This window comes from Scyliorhinus torazame, chromosome 8 (genome assembly GCF_047496885.1).
Source record: "Scyliorhinus torazame isolate Kashiwa2021f chromosome 8, sScyTor2.1, whole genome shotgun sequence".
In the NCBI taxonomy this organism is placed as follows: Eukaryota; Metazoa; Chordata; class Chondrichthyes; order Carcharhiniformes; family Scyliorhinidae; genus Scyliorhinus; species Scyliorhinus torazame.
In genome coordinates, this window is record NC_092714.1 from 278,121,841 (window position 1) to 278,138,716 (window position 16,876).

General features: G+C 50.7%; 1 protein-coding gene across 6 annotated transcripts in view; it reads left to right on the top strand.

Moving 5' to 3' along the window:
- Positions 1–16,876, top strand: part of st3gal8 (ST3 beta-galactoside alpha-2,3-sialyltransferase 8) — a 154,987-nt gene that overhangs the window by 111,883 nt on the left and 26,228 nt on the right. For 5 of the 6 annotated variants that reach the window (XM_072515398.1, XM_072515400.1, XM_072515399.1 and 2 more), the window contains one exon: positions 2,402–2,581. The exons of the other annotated variant lie outside the window; for it this stretch is intronic. In XM_072515398.1, coding sequence (XP_072371499.1) covers positions 2,402–2,581 — 180 coding nt within the window. The remainder of the gene's footprint in view (positions 1–2,401; positions 2,582–16,876) is intronic. 6 annotated transcript variants of the gene reach the window in all.

Sequence of the window (16,876 nt, forward strand, 5' to 3'; positions counted from 1 at the left end):
TCTTACATCACTGCCACCTCTTACATCACTGCCACCTCTTACATCACTGCCCACCTCTTACATCACTGCCACCTCTTACATCACTGCCCGCCTCTTACATCACTGCCACCTCTTACATCATTGCCACCTCTTACATCACTGCCCACCTCTTACATCACTGCCACCTCTTACATCACTGCCCACCTCTTACATCACTGCCCACCTCTTACATCACTGCCACCTCTTACATCACTGCTCACCTCTTACATCACTGCCCACCTCTTACATCACTGCCACCTCTTACATCACTGCCACCTCTTACATCACTGCCCACCTCTTACATCACTGCCACCTCTTACATCACTGCCCACCTCTTACATCACTGCCCACCTCTTACATCACTGCCACCTCTTACATCACTGCCCACCTCTTACGTCACTGCCACCTCTTACATCACTGCCCACCTTTTACATCACTGCCCACCTCTTACATCACTGCCCACCTCTTACATCACTGCCACCTCTTACATCACTGCCACCTCTTACATCACTGCCACCTCTTACATCACTGCCCACCTCTTACATCACTGCCACCTCTTACATCACTGCCCACCTCTTACATCACTGCCACCTCTTACATCACTGCCCACCTCTTACATCACTGCCACCTCTTACATCACTGCCACCTCTTACATCACTGCCCACCTCTTACATCACTGCCCACCTTTTACAGACCCAATCATCCACAGATAATGCAATGCAATGATTGAATAGCAGCAGCAGAAACCTTCCTGCCTATTCCTCTGGTAGGGTACCTTAACTCTCCACGCAAAACTGTTGGGAATTTGGGATGCCATCAGACAGGGAACTTTGAGTAAAAGCCAGTCATTGGGATGCATACTCCATTGTCCGATGCTGGGATTGGGTTTACTGATCGGTGGAGAATGGAACACCTGCTGAAAAATATCCTCGGCGCTGGAGCCCCTTAAAGTTCATTGGAAGGGCCCCTCTCTCCCACAATGCAAATCTTGCCCCACACATCCATCCCCATCAGACCCCCCCAACAGGTTCCCCCATCGGACCCCCCATCAGAGACCCCGCCTGCAAGCTAAAGAGCAGTCCAGGCAGTATAGGGCAGAATCACTGCATTTTCACTTGCCCTTCCCTTACATCTACTGCCTCACATAAAAGTGTTTAAAGCAGCAGTTGTTACAAGTGTCAGAAGGTTTCTCAAAAGCCCAGTAGACTTCAAATGGCTTCAAATCCCATGACTGCCTTTGAAATGCAAATCTTTCATTCAATTTCACACAGCAATACATTGCACTAGCCAGTGATTGACAGTTTTATTAGTCCAGAGACAGGTGCTTGGTGGATTATTGGTCTACGTTTCCCTTCACGTTTGAATGCATCGCTAGTACCTTGCTTTGATGCTAACCACAATGTTTATAAACACTCTTGAAATGATTGACATTTCCTCACCACATCAAAGGGAGCTAAGTGATTTCACTTCCTCTTTGTCACAGCAGACAACACTTAATTGCTTTTGATGTTGCAAGGAACCATTAAATGGGTGCACTTAGTCTCAAGAACAGGCAATCTAGCCCATTAGTCTTGCACCTTAAGGTTTTGACGGAAGAATTTGAATTTGTACAGGTGTACAGGTGTAACACCTGTAATAGGTGTACAGGTCCACAGGTCACTGAAAGGGGCAACACAGAAGGTAGTCAAGAAGGCATACGGCATGCTTGCCTTCATTGGCTGGGGCATTGAATATAAGAATTGGCAAGTCATGTTGCAGCTGTATAGAACCTTAGTTAGGCCACACTTGGAGTATAGTGTTCAATTCTGGTCGCCACACTACCAGAAGGATGTGGAGGCTTTAGAGAGGGTGCAGAAGAGATTGACCAGGATGTTGCCTGGTATGGAGGGCATTAGCTATGAGGAGCGGTTGAATAAATTTGGTTTGTTCTCACTGGAACGACGGAGGTTGAGGGGAGACCTGATAGAGGTCTACAAAATTATGAGGGGCATAGACAGAGTGAATAGTCAGAGGTCTTTCCCCAGGATAGAGGGGTCAATTACTAGGGGGCATAGGTCTAAGGTGCGGGGGGCAAGGTTTAGAGTAGATGTACGAGGCAAGTTTTTTACACAGAGGGTAGTGGGTGCCTGGAACTCGCTGCCGGAGGAGGTGGTGGAAGCAGGGACGATAGTGACATTTAAGGGGCATCTTGACAAATACATGAATAGGATGGGAATAGAGGGATACGGACCCAGGAAGTGTAGAAGATTGTAGTTTAGTCGGGCATCATGGTCGGCAAGGGCTTGGAGGGCCGAAGGGCCTGTTCCTGTGCTGTACATTTCTTAGTTCTTTGTTCTTTGTGTGAATTTGACCATGGCAGTAACACTTTGGCTTTTCACCTTAGAATGAACGGGGCAGTGACAACGGGATATGAGGCTGATGTGGGCAAGAAGACCACCCACCACTTTATGTACCCAGAGAGTGCCAAGGACCTTGAATCCAATGTTCATCTGGTACTGGTTCCGTTTAAACCTCAGGATCTACTATGGTTTATGAATGTCCTGTCAAACAGAAAAAACATTCTGTAAGTAAAATGTAGCCGAAGACAAACTTAGTGATCATCTGTAAGGAGAATGCTGATGCCTCACTAACGTGCCCAGCTCCTGTGGATGTGGCCCACTCTGAATAGGGCAGGTGTCACAGCTCGAAGGTTAAATACAGCTGAGGGGAATGGAATGAGGTGGGTTGGCAGAAATGCGGTCATGTGAAATTCAGAACCACCTGGAGAAATTAGTTCAAATCTCACCATGGCAGCTAATTCAATTAATTAAATAAAATTAGGAATTAAAAAGCTATTAAAAAGTAATATTGTCGTATTGAAACTATGAGAATATCTGAACTATGGGAGACATTAAACTGAGGACCCATCTGATATCTTCACTGGATGAAAAAGCTCCCAGGGTAATATTCTGAAAAAGAGCCCTGGCCAACATTTAATGCACGGGTAACACCGCCAAATAAACAGATAAGGTCATTAGCTAGCCAATACCTCCCCCCGCTCTACCCCATTGCTCCCCCGCTCTACCCCATTGCTCCCCGCTCTACCCCATTGCTCCCACCGCTCTACCCCATTGCTCCCCGCTCTACCCCATTGCTCCCCCCGCTCTACCCCATTGCTCCCCGCTCTACCCCATTGCTCCCCCACTCTATCCCATTGCTCCCCCGCTCTACCCCATTGCTCCCCCTGCTTTACCCCATTGCTCCCCCGCTCTACCCCATTGCTCCCCCTGCTCTACCCCATTGCTCCCCCTGCTCTACCCCATTGCTCCCCCCGCTTTACCCCATTGCTCCCCCCGCTTTACCCCATTGCTCCACCGCTCTACCCCATTGCTCCCCCCGCTCTATCCCATTGCTCCCCCCGCTCTACCCCATTGCCCCCCCCGCTCTACCCCATTGCTCCCCCCGCTCTATCCCATTGCTCCCCCACTCTATCCCATTGCTCCCCCGCTCTACCCCATTGCTCCCCTGCTTTACCCCATTGCTCCCCCGCTCTACCCCATTGCTCCCCCTGCTCTACCCCATTGCTCCCCCTGCTCTACCCCATTGCTCCCCCCGCTTTACCCCATTGCTCCCCCCGCTTTACCCCATTGCTCCCCCGCTCTACCCCATTGCTCCCCCGCTCTACCCCATTGCTCCCCTCGCTCTACCCCATTGCTCCCCTCGCTCTACCCCATTGCTCCCCCGCTTTACCCCATTGCTCCCCCGCTGTACCCCATTGCTCCCCGCTCTACCCCATTGCTCCCCCCGCTCTACCCCATTGCTCCCCGCTTTACCCCATTGCTACCCCGCTCCACCCCATTGCTCCCCCGCTCTACCCCATTGCTCCCCCCGCTCTCTCCCATCGCTGCCCCCGCTCTACCCCATCGTTCCCCCCGCTCTACCCCATTGCTCCCCCCGCTCTATCCCATCGCTGCCCCCGCTCTACCCCATTGCTCCCCCCGCTCTACCCCATTGCTCCCCCGCTCTACCCCATTGCTCCCCGCACTACCCCATTGCTCCCCCCGCTCTATCCCATTACTCCCCCCGCTCTACCCCATTGCTCCCCCTGCTCTATCTCATTGCTCCCCCGCTCTATCCCATTACTCCCCCCACTCTATCCCATTGCTCCCCCGCTCTACCCCATTGCTCCCCCGCTCTACCCCATTGCTCCCCCGCTCTACCTCATTGCTCCCCCGCTTTACCCCATTGCTCCCCGCTCTACCCCATTGCTCCCCGCTGTACCCCATTGCTCCCCCGCTTTACCCCATTGCTACCCCGCTCTACCCCATTGCTCCCCCCGCTTTACCCCATTGCTCCCCCGCTCTATCCCATCGCCGCCCCCGCTCTACCCCATTGCTCCCCCCGCTCTACCCCATTGCTCCTCCGCTCTACCCCATTGCTCCCCGCACTACCCCATTGCTCCCCCCGCTCTATCCCATTACTCCCCCCGCTCTACCCCATTACTCCCCCCGCTCTACCCCATTGCTCCCCCTGCTCTATCTCATTACTCCCCCCACTCTATCCCATTGCTCCCCCCGCTCTACCCCATTGCTCCCCCTGCTCTATCCCTTTGCTCCCCCTCTCTATCCCATTGCTCCCCCCGCTCTACTCCATTGCTCCCCCCGCTCTACCCCATTGCTCCCCCTGCTCTATCCCATTGCTCCCCCCGCTCTATCCCATACCTCCCGCTCTGTCCCATTGCTCCCTCTGCTCCATCCCATTGCTCCCCTGCTCTATCCCATACCTCCTCCCGCTCTATCCCATACCTCCCTCCGCACTATCCCATTGCCCACCCCGCTCTATTCATTGCTCCCCCCGCTCAATCCCATTGCTCCCCCTGCTCTATCCCATTGCTCCCACCGCTCTACCCCATTGCTCCCCCTGCTCTGGCCCATTGCTCCTCCCGCTCTATCCCATTGCTCCCCGCTCCATCCCATTGCTCCCCCCTCTCTATCCCTTTGCTCCCCCCGCTCTATCCCATCGCTCCCCCCGCTCTATCCCATCGCTCCCCCCGCTCTATCCCACTGCTACCTCCACTCTATCCAATTGCTCTCTCCGCTCTATCCCATTGCTCCCCCCGCTCTATCCCATTGCTCCCCCCGCTCTATCCCATTGCTCCCCCCGCTCTATCCCATTGATCATTGCTTCCCCGCTCTATCCCATTGATCATTGCTTCCCCGCTCTATCCCATTGATCATTGCTTCCCCGCTCTATCCCATTGACCATTGCTCCCCCGCTCTATCCCATTGCTCCCCGGCTCTAGCCCATACCTCCCCTCCTCTCTATCCCATTGCTCCCCCCACTCTATCCCATTGATCATTGCTCCCCGCTCTAGCCCATTGCTCCCCCGCTCTATCCCATTGCTCCCCCTGCTCTATCACATTGCTCCCCCCGCTCTATCCCGTACCTCCCGCTCTGTCCCATTGCTCCCCCGCTCTATCCCATTGCTCCCTCTGCTCCATCCCATTACTCCCCCGCTCTATCCCATACCTCCTCCCGCTCTATCCTATTGCACTCCCGCTCTATCCCATACCTCCCTCCGCACTATCCCATTGCTCCCCCCGCTCTATCCCACTGCTCCCCCGCTCTATCCCGTTACTCCCCCTGCCCTATCCCGTGGCTCCCCCCGCTCTATCCCATTGCTCCCCCTTATCCTATTGCTCCCCCCGCTCTATCCCATTACTCCGCCTGCTCTATCCCATTGCTCCCCCTGCTCTATCCCATTGCTCCCCCCTGTCTGTCCCATTGCTCCCCTGCTCTATCCCAACGCTCCCCCCCCACTCTATCCCATTGCTCCCCCCGCTCTATCCCATTACTCTGCCTCGTCTATTCCATTGCTCTCTAAATATTCCTGTTCATGTCCAACAGGTTTGTTTCAAATCACTAGCTTTCGGAGCACTGCTCCTTCCTCAGGTGAATGAAGAGGCAGGTTCCAGAAACATATATATAGACAAATTCAAAGATGCAAGACAATGCTTGGAATGCGAGCATTTGCAGGTAATTAAATCTTTACAGATCCAGAGATGGGGTAACCCCAGGTTAAAGAGGTGTGAATTGTGTCAAGCCAGGACAGTTGGTAGGATTTCGCAGGCCAGATGGTGGGGGATGAATGTAATGCGACATGAATCCCAGGTCCCAGTTGAGGCCGTACTCATGTGTGCGGAACTTGGCTATATGTTTCTGCTCGGCGATTCTGCGTAGTCGCGTGTCCTGAAGGCCGCCTTGGAGAATGCTTACCCGGAGATCAGAGGCTGAATGCCCTTGACTGCTGAAGTGTTCCCCGACTGGAAGGGAACAATCCTGCCTGGTGATTGTCGCGCGATGTCCGTTCATTCGTTGTTGCAGCCAATGCGTGGTCTCGCCAACGTACCATAAACTTTACCGAGTGACAGGAAACAGGATAAGGCTTGACACATATTTCTGTGACTGGAAAACTGTTTGTAGTGGGTTTCCATGGAGCTGAGCAATGGATTCCATGCTCTCCGTGGTTAATATCAAATGATGTACATGCCAGTAAATGGGATATCATCAAGATGTTTACAAAGGATAGAAAAATTGTTTATGTGGTTGACAGTGGTGAGGATCGCTGTAGACTACAGGAAGTTATAGAAACAGAAAATAGCAGCAGGAGGAGGCCATTCGGCCCCTCGAGCCTGCTCCGCCATTCATTCTGATCATGGCTGATCATCAGGTTCAGTAGCCTCATCCCGCTTTCCCCCCATATCCTCTGATCGCCTTCACCCTAACTGCTATATCTAACTGCTGCTTGAAAACATACAATGTTTGCCCTCAACTCCTTCCTGTGGTGACGAATTCCACCGGCCGACCACTCTCTGGGTGAAGGAATGTCTCCTCATCTCTGTCCTAAATGGTCTACCCCGTATCCTCAGACTGTGACCCCTGGTTCTGGACACCCCCACCATCGGGAACATCCTTCCTGCATCGACCCTGTCCAGTCCTGTTCGAATTTTATAGGCTTCTATGAGATTCCCCCTCTGAACTCCAGCCAATACAATCCTAACCGACTCGATCTCTCCTCATACATCAGTCCCGCCATCCCAGGAATCAGTCTGGTAAACCTTCGCTGCTCTCCCTCTGGAGCAAGAACATCCTTCCTCAGATAAGGAGACTAAAACTGCTCACAATACTCCAGGTGTGGCCTCACCAAGGCCCTGTATAATTACAGCAAGACATCCCTGCTTCTGTACTCGGATCCTCTCGCTATGAAGGCCAACATACCATTAGCCTTCTTTACCACCTGCTGTACCTGCATGCTTACCTTCAGTGGCTGGTGCAGGAGGACACCCAGGTCTCGGTGCACATTCCCCCCTCCTAATTTATGGCCATTCAGATAATAGTCTGCCTTCTCGTTTTTGCTACCAAAGTGGATAACCTCACATTTCTCCAAATTATACTGCATCTACCATTCATTTACCCACTCACTCAGCCTGTCCAAATCACACTGAAGCATCTCTGCATCCTCCTCACAGCTCACCCAGGTTTGTGTCACCAGGGGCAGCACGGTGGCGCAGTGGTTAGCACTGCTGCCTCACGGCGCTGTGGTTCGAACCCGGCTCTGGGTCACTGTCCGTGTGGAGTTTGCACATTCTCCCCGTGTCTGTGGGTTTCACCCCCACAACCCAAAGATGTGCAGGGTAGGTGGATTGGCCACGTTAAATTGCCCCTTAATTGGAAAAAAAGAATTGGGTACTCTAAATTTAAAAAAAAGGTTTGTGTCATCTGAAATTTGGAGATATTACGTTTTAGTTCCCTCATCTAACTCATTAATATATATTGTGACTAGCTGGGTTCCCAGCACCGATGCCTGTAGTACCCCACTAGTCACTGCCGGCCACTTGGAAAAAGACCTGTTAATTCCTACTCTTAGTTTCCTGTCTGCCAACCAGTTTTCATTCATCTCAATACACTCCCCCTAATCCCATGCACTTTAATTTTACACACTAATCTCTCATGTGGGACTTTGTCAAAAGCCTTCTGAAAGTCCGAATAAACCACATCGACTGGCTCCCCCTCGTCAACTCTACTAGTTACATCCTCGAAGAATTCCGGTAGATTTGTCAAGCATGATTTCCCCTTCATCAATTCATGCTGACTCTGTCCGATCCTGCCACTGTTGGCGGAAAAGTGACAAATGGAATTCAGTGCAGAGATGTGTGAGGCAATGCATTTGGGAAAGGAATAGACAATAAATGTGCGGATACTGAGAGTGCAGAGGAACAGCGGTAGATTGGAGTGAATATCCAGAGATTCCTGAATGTGATTGGACAAGTAGGTAGATGGTTAAGAAAGCGCACAAGCTATGGAGCTTTATTAGTCAAGGCATGGAATATAAGACAAGGAGGTTATGCTGGAAATGTATAAACCACAAGTTATACTGCGGCTTGAGCATTGCGTCTGCTCCTGGTCACCGCACTATAGGAAAGATGAGACTGCACTATGGAGGGACAAAAGATTGGATAGACTGGTGTTGTTTTCAATAGAACAGAGGAACCTGAGGGAAACCTTAATTGAGGTGTAGAAAATGATAAGGGGCCTAAATGGAGTGGGTAGGAAGGTTTTACGAGGGGTAAGTCATGCTTGACAAACTTGTTTGAGTTATTCGAGGATGTAACCAGCAAGGTGGATAATGGGGAACCTGTGGATGTGGTACATCTAGACTTCCAGAAGGCATTTGACAAGGTGCCGCAAAAAACGCTGATCCAGAAGGTGAGGTCGCAGGGGACTGGGGGTAGAGTACTAGATTGGATTGAGGACTGACTGACAGAAAGCAGAGGGTCGGGATAAATGGGTCCTTCTCTGGCTGGTGAACTGTAACGAGCGGGGTGCCACAGGGGTCAGTCCTCGGACCTCAACTGTTTACAATTTATATAAATGATCTGCAAGCAGGGACAGAGTGTAACATAGCAAAATTTGCGGATGATACTAAAATAGGTGGGACACCAGGCAATGAAGAGGAGATACAGAGTTTACAGACGGATATAGGTAGGCTCGGAGATTGGGCCAAAATCTGGCAGATGGAGCTTTGCAGGGGCTGGTTTAGCACAGTGGGCTAAACAGCTGGCTTGTAATGCAGAGCAAGACCAGCAGCATGGGTTCAGTTCCCGTTCCAGCCTCCCTGAACAGGTGCCGGAATGTGGCGACTAGGGGCTTTTCACAGTAACTTCATTGAAACCTACTTGTGACAATTAGCAATTATTATTGTTATTATTACATGGATAAGTGTGAGGTTATCCATTTTGGCCAAAAAAATAGAAAGGCAAATTATTATCTAAACGCAAAGCAGATTCAAAATGTGTCTGGGCAGGGGGAGCTGGGCAGAGGGAGCTGGGCAGGGGGAGCTGGGCAGAGGGAGCTGGGCAGGGGGAGCTGGGCAGAGGGAGCTGGGCAGGGGGAGCTGGGCAGAGGGATCTGGGTGTCTTTGTTCATGAATCACAGAAAGTCGGTTTGCAGGTGCAGCCGGTAATTAAAAAGGCAAATGGAACGTTAGCGTTTATTGCAAAAGGACTGGAGTATAAAAGTAGAGAAGTGTTGTTGCAATTGTATAGGGTGTTGGTGAGACCACATCTGGAGTATTGTGTCCAGTTTCGGTCTCCTTATTTGAGAAAGGATGTGGTGATTGGAGGCAGTTCAGAGGAGGGTCACCAGATTGATTCGGGGATGAAAGGGTTGGTGTATGATAATAATAATAATCACTTATTGTCACAAGTAGGCTTCAATGAAGATACTGTGAAAAGTCACCACATTCCGGCGCCTGTTCGGGGAGGCTGGTACGGGAATTGAACCCGCGCTGCTGGCCTGCCTTGTCCTGCTTTACGAGCCAGCTGTTTAGCCCACTGTGCTAAACCCGCCCCTAGAAGAGAGATGGTTAAACAGTGAGCAGAGATTAAACAGTTTGGGTTTATACTCGCTGGAGTTTAGAAGGATGAGAGGGGAACTGATCGAGGTGTATAAAATACTAAAAGGGATTGATAAAGTAAACGTAGACCAAATGCTCCCCCTTGTGGGGCAATCTGGAATGAGAGGTCACAGATATAGGTTGAGAGGCGGTAGATTTAGAACTGAGGGTGGTGAATTTGTGGAACTCGCTGCCCCATAGTGCGGTTTAAATGGTATAAAAGCATTACATGGTTTCAAGAAGGACGTAGATATATTTCTGATTTTAAAAATGGGTCAAAGGACTATGGCAACAGTTAGGGAGGTAGATTTGAGGCTGGGATCAGGTCTGATCTGACTGAATGTCGGGGCAGGCTCCAAGGACTGAATTGAAGACTTCTGCTCCTAATTGCTATGTTCCTCATGACCTATTTTCTGAATCAGTAAAATAATTGGTAGAAGGATTAGAGGGGAATTGAGGAGTAATATTTTCAACTAGAGGGTGGTCGAGTCTGGAACTCTCTGCCTGAAAGAGGCAGAAATCTTCACTGCATTAAACAAATTCTGGGATATGCACTTGAAGCGTCTCATGGCTATCGACTAAGAGCTGGAAAGTAGGGTTAGACTTGATAGCTTTTTCAGATAGCACACAAGAGGTGTTGAATGATCTCTTGTGCCATCTATCTTTCTCTGTTTATATGTTAATACATCATTTCCCACTTTTTCATGTTGAATTTTTATCTGACATGTTGTCTGCCCATTACCAGGAAGTCTGCCCATTACCAGGAAGTCTGCATCCTTCTTGTCATGATATTCAAACACACACATCATGATAGACACACCAACAGACAAATCAGAACACACAACACCACAACCAATGACAGAAAGATATAAAAGCACAGACACGACCCCCGGTGGTCAGTATTAGCTGCAGAGGAGGACCAGGACACATCTGCTACCAAACACACTCAGGGAGACAGCACGTGCAGAGTATCCAGAACGAACTGTATTATAAGAGTTAAAATAAAATAGAGTTGTACCACATACAACTGTGTTGGCTCATCTGTGCACCAGAGCACCCAACACCACATGGTGCAGGAGTGGATCGATACCTGCCGGCATACCTCCGTGTACACAGACAACCAGCAGTGCCCAGGCAAAATGATAGAGCTCCCGGTTCCGCAGCCGCTCCAGTGCTACGGCGATCTCCGCGAAAACTGGCGGCGATTCCGGCAATGGTTCGAATTGTTCCTGGTGGCAGCTGAACTCCAAGACCTGGATGATAGCGAAAAAATTGAATTTTTCCTCATCATCGCCGGTGCAAGGGCAAGAGAAATATTCACAAGGTTCAGGTTCTTCAGGAGGCAGCAAAGGTACGATTACCAGGCAGTCCTGGACAAATTCTCCAAGTACTGTGAAGAAAACGCAATCCAATCGGCAAGTAAAGGTAAGAAAAGCTGCAGTACTCACCTCGTGGCTGGGATCCCGGAGCCCGAATTCCCAGAGGCCGAAATCCCGGGCCTGAGAGGGGGCTGGGTCGAGGTCGGCGGCCATCTTGCTAAAGGTATCACGCTAGCACAGTTGCGCGAGCAGTGCGCAGAACCGGAAGTTTCGTTTGCGCATGCGCGAGATGCTGCGCATGCGCAGTCAAGAAAATGGCCATCGGTAAAGGAACAGCGATTTGAGCATGCGCAGTCGCTTCCTACGTGCTACATACCGAGCGTCAGGATGTCAGAGGCCCCAGACTGCACCAATTTAAAGGGGAAACGTCCCAAATCCAATTTAAAAGAGAAACGTCCCAAATCAAAAAAACAAAAATCTGTTAAAGCTGTAAAACAACCTTCCCTCACCTGGAATGACAGCACAGTGCCGCAAATTGACCCAGGAGATGAATTTGACCTCCGAAGAACCCTCCGACAAGCAGTTACCTACGCACAAGCCGATGATTCCGACCTCGAATACTTCGATGACGATCTTTACAGTGTTTCCGGACCTCGCGAGCCCAATGATAGCTCCGTGGTCCTATACGACTATGACTCGGACGAACCTTTCGTGTTGCACATTGGCGGCCCCCACATTGAATCCGACGCAGATGCGGATTCATTTTTCGGATTTGAGGATCTTCAATCCAGCAGATATGACGTTCCAACTTATCAGTACCGGATGATGCTGCAGCCTGACATTAACAGACAGGGAGCGGTGCAAGCACACGGAGAGCGCCCTGCTGCCACACAGAGCGTGGTCCACGTCCCGCTCAACGTTCCCGACTCTATGAAAGAAGACATGCACGACTCCAGAGCGCAGTCCTCGCATGAACCAGAAGTGACTCCAGTGTCACAAGCCTCCACAGCAAGCTCGTGGACAGACTCCACAATTGCAGAAATGCAAGACTCCAGAGCGCAGTCCTTGCACGGACAAGAAGTGACTCCAGTGTCACAAGCCTCCACAGAGAGCTCGTGGACAGCCTCCACGATAGAAGCAACGCAAGACTCCAGAGCGCAGTCCTTGCACGAACAAGAAGTGACTCCAGTGTCACAAGCCTCCACAGAGAGCTCGTGGACAGCCTCCACGATAGAAGCAACGCAAGACTCCAGAGCGCAGTCCTTGCACGAACAAGAAGTGACTCCAGTGTCACAAGCCTCCACAGAGAGCTCGTGGACAGCCTCCACGATAGAAGCAACGCAAGACTCCAATGTGCAGTCCTTGCAGGAACATGACCATGAGGGTCTAGCAACCTCTCCTGACCAACCAGCGGCAGATGATGCAAGTCTGCCATGCTCACGTGAACAGCAAGAAGGCTATAACAGCCTACCATGCTCCACTACACAGCAGCATGACCATGAAGGTCTCTCATGCTACAATGAAGGGCACAGCGCTGATGACTGTTCAAGCCCAACTGAAGACAAGCCAAAAGAATCGCCTCGTCCAAGCCCGAAGAAAAAAGGTTTATGCGCTGACCTTCAGGATCATTATAGCCGAACAGAGATTAATAATGCTGCACGGCCACAGAAGGATGCTGAGGATTTGCTAAAGAAATTTATTGAATGTTTAACTTGCAAGGAGCAGACTGAGAATTGCCAGTGTTTTAGTACGGATCGAAAAAATGGACACGACATTGATCCTCAGGTAATGGAAATAACACAACCTGAATCATATCTACAGCAGGGACAAATGTCTCCCTTCAACACAACGCCGCAAAAATCCCAACTTCGGAGACCAGCAGTTAGTCAGTAATGACTCTTCAAACCTTGAGGGGAACATTAATTGCATTGAACCTATACACACTCCACTGATAAATGAGCAGAACATTGGAGCAAGAATCCTGAGGACACCGACATCGAGTAGCCAGATAACGAATTTAAAACCCACAGCAGTTTCAAGTGAACCAAGTGTGCTTTCCACTAATGGTGAAGATGCAGATAAGGTCGACCCGATTATCCATTGTACCACACTAACCCCAGTGATTAAGCAGTTATGTATGGGGAGTATAATGTGGGCAATTGAGAACAGTAAAAGAGAGACTGTGACCATGCCAGTCCCAGCAAAATCAGACCCAGAGACCATGAAGGCATGTACATTAGACAAAGATACATATGAGGTACCTGAGAAGAAAAGTGAAACGGAATGTTCTTTGGAAAATAGTACAATGTCGATAGAAACATTGGATCCTATATTCGAGACCATACATATGGGAGAATTTGGGGGTAATAAACAAGGTTCTGCAATGTCTGGGGGAAGATTTAAAATTCCAAAGAAGAAAAGCCCAAATGAAGGACAACGGCAAGACAATGACAGTCCACCGACATGGTGTGCACCACCAGATGAAAACTCTGACAATTTATCCAACCCTAGTGAACAGCAAGCTGCTAATGAGGATCTATCCACGGGATGTGAGACGAGTGACGACAGCATCCCACTTCCCATGCAAAAGGTGCAAGGTGACAGACCTCGCCTAGTGCGTACCGAGGCACTCGACGATCACGGTGGGACCACTGACGACTGCGGTGGCGGCGCACCGCTTCCACCCTCGATGGCTCGAGCCTCTCCACTGGTTGGTGCATTCCTGCATGTTCCGACTCCAGAAGTGCAGCTTCAGGGAATCTCGGCTGCCTCCAGTGAACCTGTTGGGACTCCGGACGGGGGGCATCGACGGAAGGCAGACCGGACTCCAGATGGGGAGCAGCCAAGCGCCGACTCTGATTTGCGCACGCCAGACCTTGCTCCGGACGGGCGGTGTCGCGGCCTCGGTGATGGCACGCTCAGGGTGACGGCGGATGCCACGGCGACAGGGAATGGATCGCGTGGCAGTCCCACTGGGTCGGCAGTGGCAACCAGCACCGGCGGTCCAAGATGGACACACCAATTCGCGCCATCGCCAGACGTTGATGCGAGCAACAATTCTCTCTCCAAGGCGACATGCTTCGACGTTTCTCTGCGGAGTCGCCCTTCCGGCATAGCAGGTGGCCGGAACCAGCGTGCACGGTCTCGGCCAACTTCCACATCTGGCACAGTCATCGCCTTGCATGATATTAGTGATGGTGCTACTTCGATGGCAACGACCCATCGGCTACAAGATGCCGTCCACCACAAACATAAAAAGAAAAAAGACTCCACCTTGTTCCTGGCATGCAGGGCGGATGGATTGGTGCGTAGGCGCAATCAGCGAGCTTTGCGCCGCCTTCCACGCTCGCAACTGAACCGTACGCACACGCCGGATCCTCCACTGGTTCCCAAGGATGACTTCGTGGAGATGCCACGGATCATGCCCCTTCCATCGCCACCAGAACCAAACCACAGCCAAGGCACCACTAACAAAGATGTTGAATGTTATATTTGCACGAATGAAAAAACCAAGCACTGCACGAAGTACAACAAATGGTAAAGTAGAGACTTCGGCAACAGCATCACCTCCAACAGTCCAAGGTGAACCAGTGTGACCCCAAATCTCCACAGCTGAACCGGCTTGAGGACCAGCCCATTCTTGAGGCGGTCACCCATTAGACTGGACTTATAACGCTGTTCATACGTTCAAAAAGTCAAACACTTCTGTATTATAACCTGTTGTTGTTTATTGTTCCAGATATCGTCTGACCGGACCAATGTTCAAGTTTTTTTTTTCTCTCGCATCCAAGTTTTGTTATGGTACAACCTTGTTAGTGTGACGCACCCGACATCGCCCCATGTAAATAGTTACGTCATATACACACGCTGTACATAACACACACACACACTCTTAGATGCACTCACGACACAATTATATTTATAACCACGTAGGCACATATCTTTGTAAAAAGGGGGGATGTCATGATATTCAAACACACACATCATGATAGACACACCAACAGACAAATCAGAACACACAACACCACAACCAATGACAGAAAGATATAAAAGCACAGACACGACCCCCGGTGGTCAGTATTAGCTGCAGAGGAGGACCAGGACACATCTGCTACCAAACACACTCAGGGAGACAGCACGTGCAGAGTATCCAGAACGAACTGTATTATAAGAGTTAAAATAAAATAGAGTTGTACCACATACAACTGTGTTGGCTCATCTGTGCACCAGAGCACCCAACACCACATGGTGCAGGAGTGGATCGATACCTGCCGGCATACCTCCGTGTACACAGACAACCAGCAGTGCCCAGGCAAAATGATAGAGCTCCCGGTTCCGCAGCCGCTCCAGTGCTACGGCGATCTCCGCGAAAACTGGCGGCGATTCCGGCAATGGTTCGAATTGTTCCTGGTGGCAGCTGAACTCCAAGACCTGGATGATAGCGAAAAAATTGAATTTTTCCTCATCATCGCCGGTGCAAGGGCAAGAGAAATATTCACAAGGTTCAGGTTCTTCAGGAGGCAGCAAAGGTACGATTACCAGGCAGTCCTGGACAAATTCTCCAAGTACTGTGAAGAAAACGCAATCCAATCGGCAAGTAAAGGTAAGAAAAGCTGCAGTACTCACCTCGTGGCTGGGATCCCGGAGCCCGAATTCCCAGAGGCCGAAATCCCGGGCCTGAGAGGGGGCTGGGTCGAGGTCGGCGGCCATCTTGCTAAAGGTATCACGCTAGCACAGTTGCGCGAGCAGTGCGCAGAACCGGAAGTTTCGTTTGCGCATGCGCGAGATGCTGCGCATGCGCAGTCAAGAAAATGGCCATCGGTAAAGGAACAGCGATTTGAGCATGCGCAGTCGCTTCCTACGTGCTACATACCGAGCGTCAGGATGTCAGAGGCCCCAGACTGCACCAATTTAAAGGGGAAACGTCCCAAATCCAATTTAAAAGAGAAACGTCCCAAATCAAAAAAACAAAAATCTGTTAAAGCTGTAAAACAACCTTCCCTCACCTGGAATGACAGCACAGTGCCGCAAATTGACCCAGGAGATGAATTTGACCTCCGAAGAACCCTCCGACAAGCAGTTACCTACGCACAAGCCGATGATTCCGACCTCGAATACTTCGATGACGATCTTTACAGTGTTTCCGGACCTCGCGAGCCCAATGATAGCTCCGTGGTCCTATACGACTATGACTCGGACGAACCTTTCGTGTTGCACATTGGCGGCCCCCACATTGAATCCGACGCAGATGCGGATTCATTTTTCGGATTTGAGGATCTTCAATCCAGCAGATATGACGTTCCAACTTATCAGTACCGGATGATGCTGCAGCCTGACATTAACAGACAGGGAGCGGTGCAAGCACACGGAGAGCGCCCTGCTGCCACACAGAGCGTGGTCCACGTCCCGCTCAACGTTCCCGACTCTATGAAAGAAGACATGCACGACTCCAGAGCGCAGTCCTCGCATGAACCAGAAGTGACTCCAGTGTCACAAGCCTCCACAGCAAGCTCGTGGACAGACTCCACAATTGCAGAAATGCAAGACTCCAGAGCGCAGTCCTTGCACGGACAAGAAGTGACTCCAGTGTCACAAGCCTCCACAG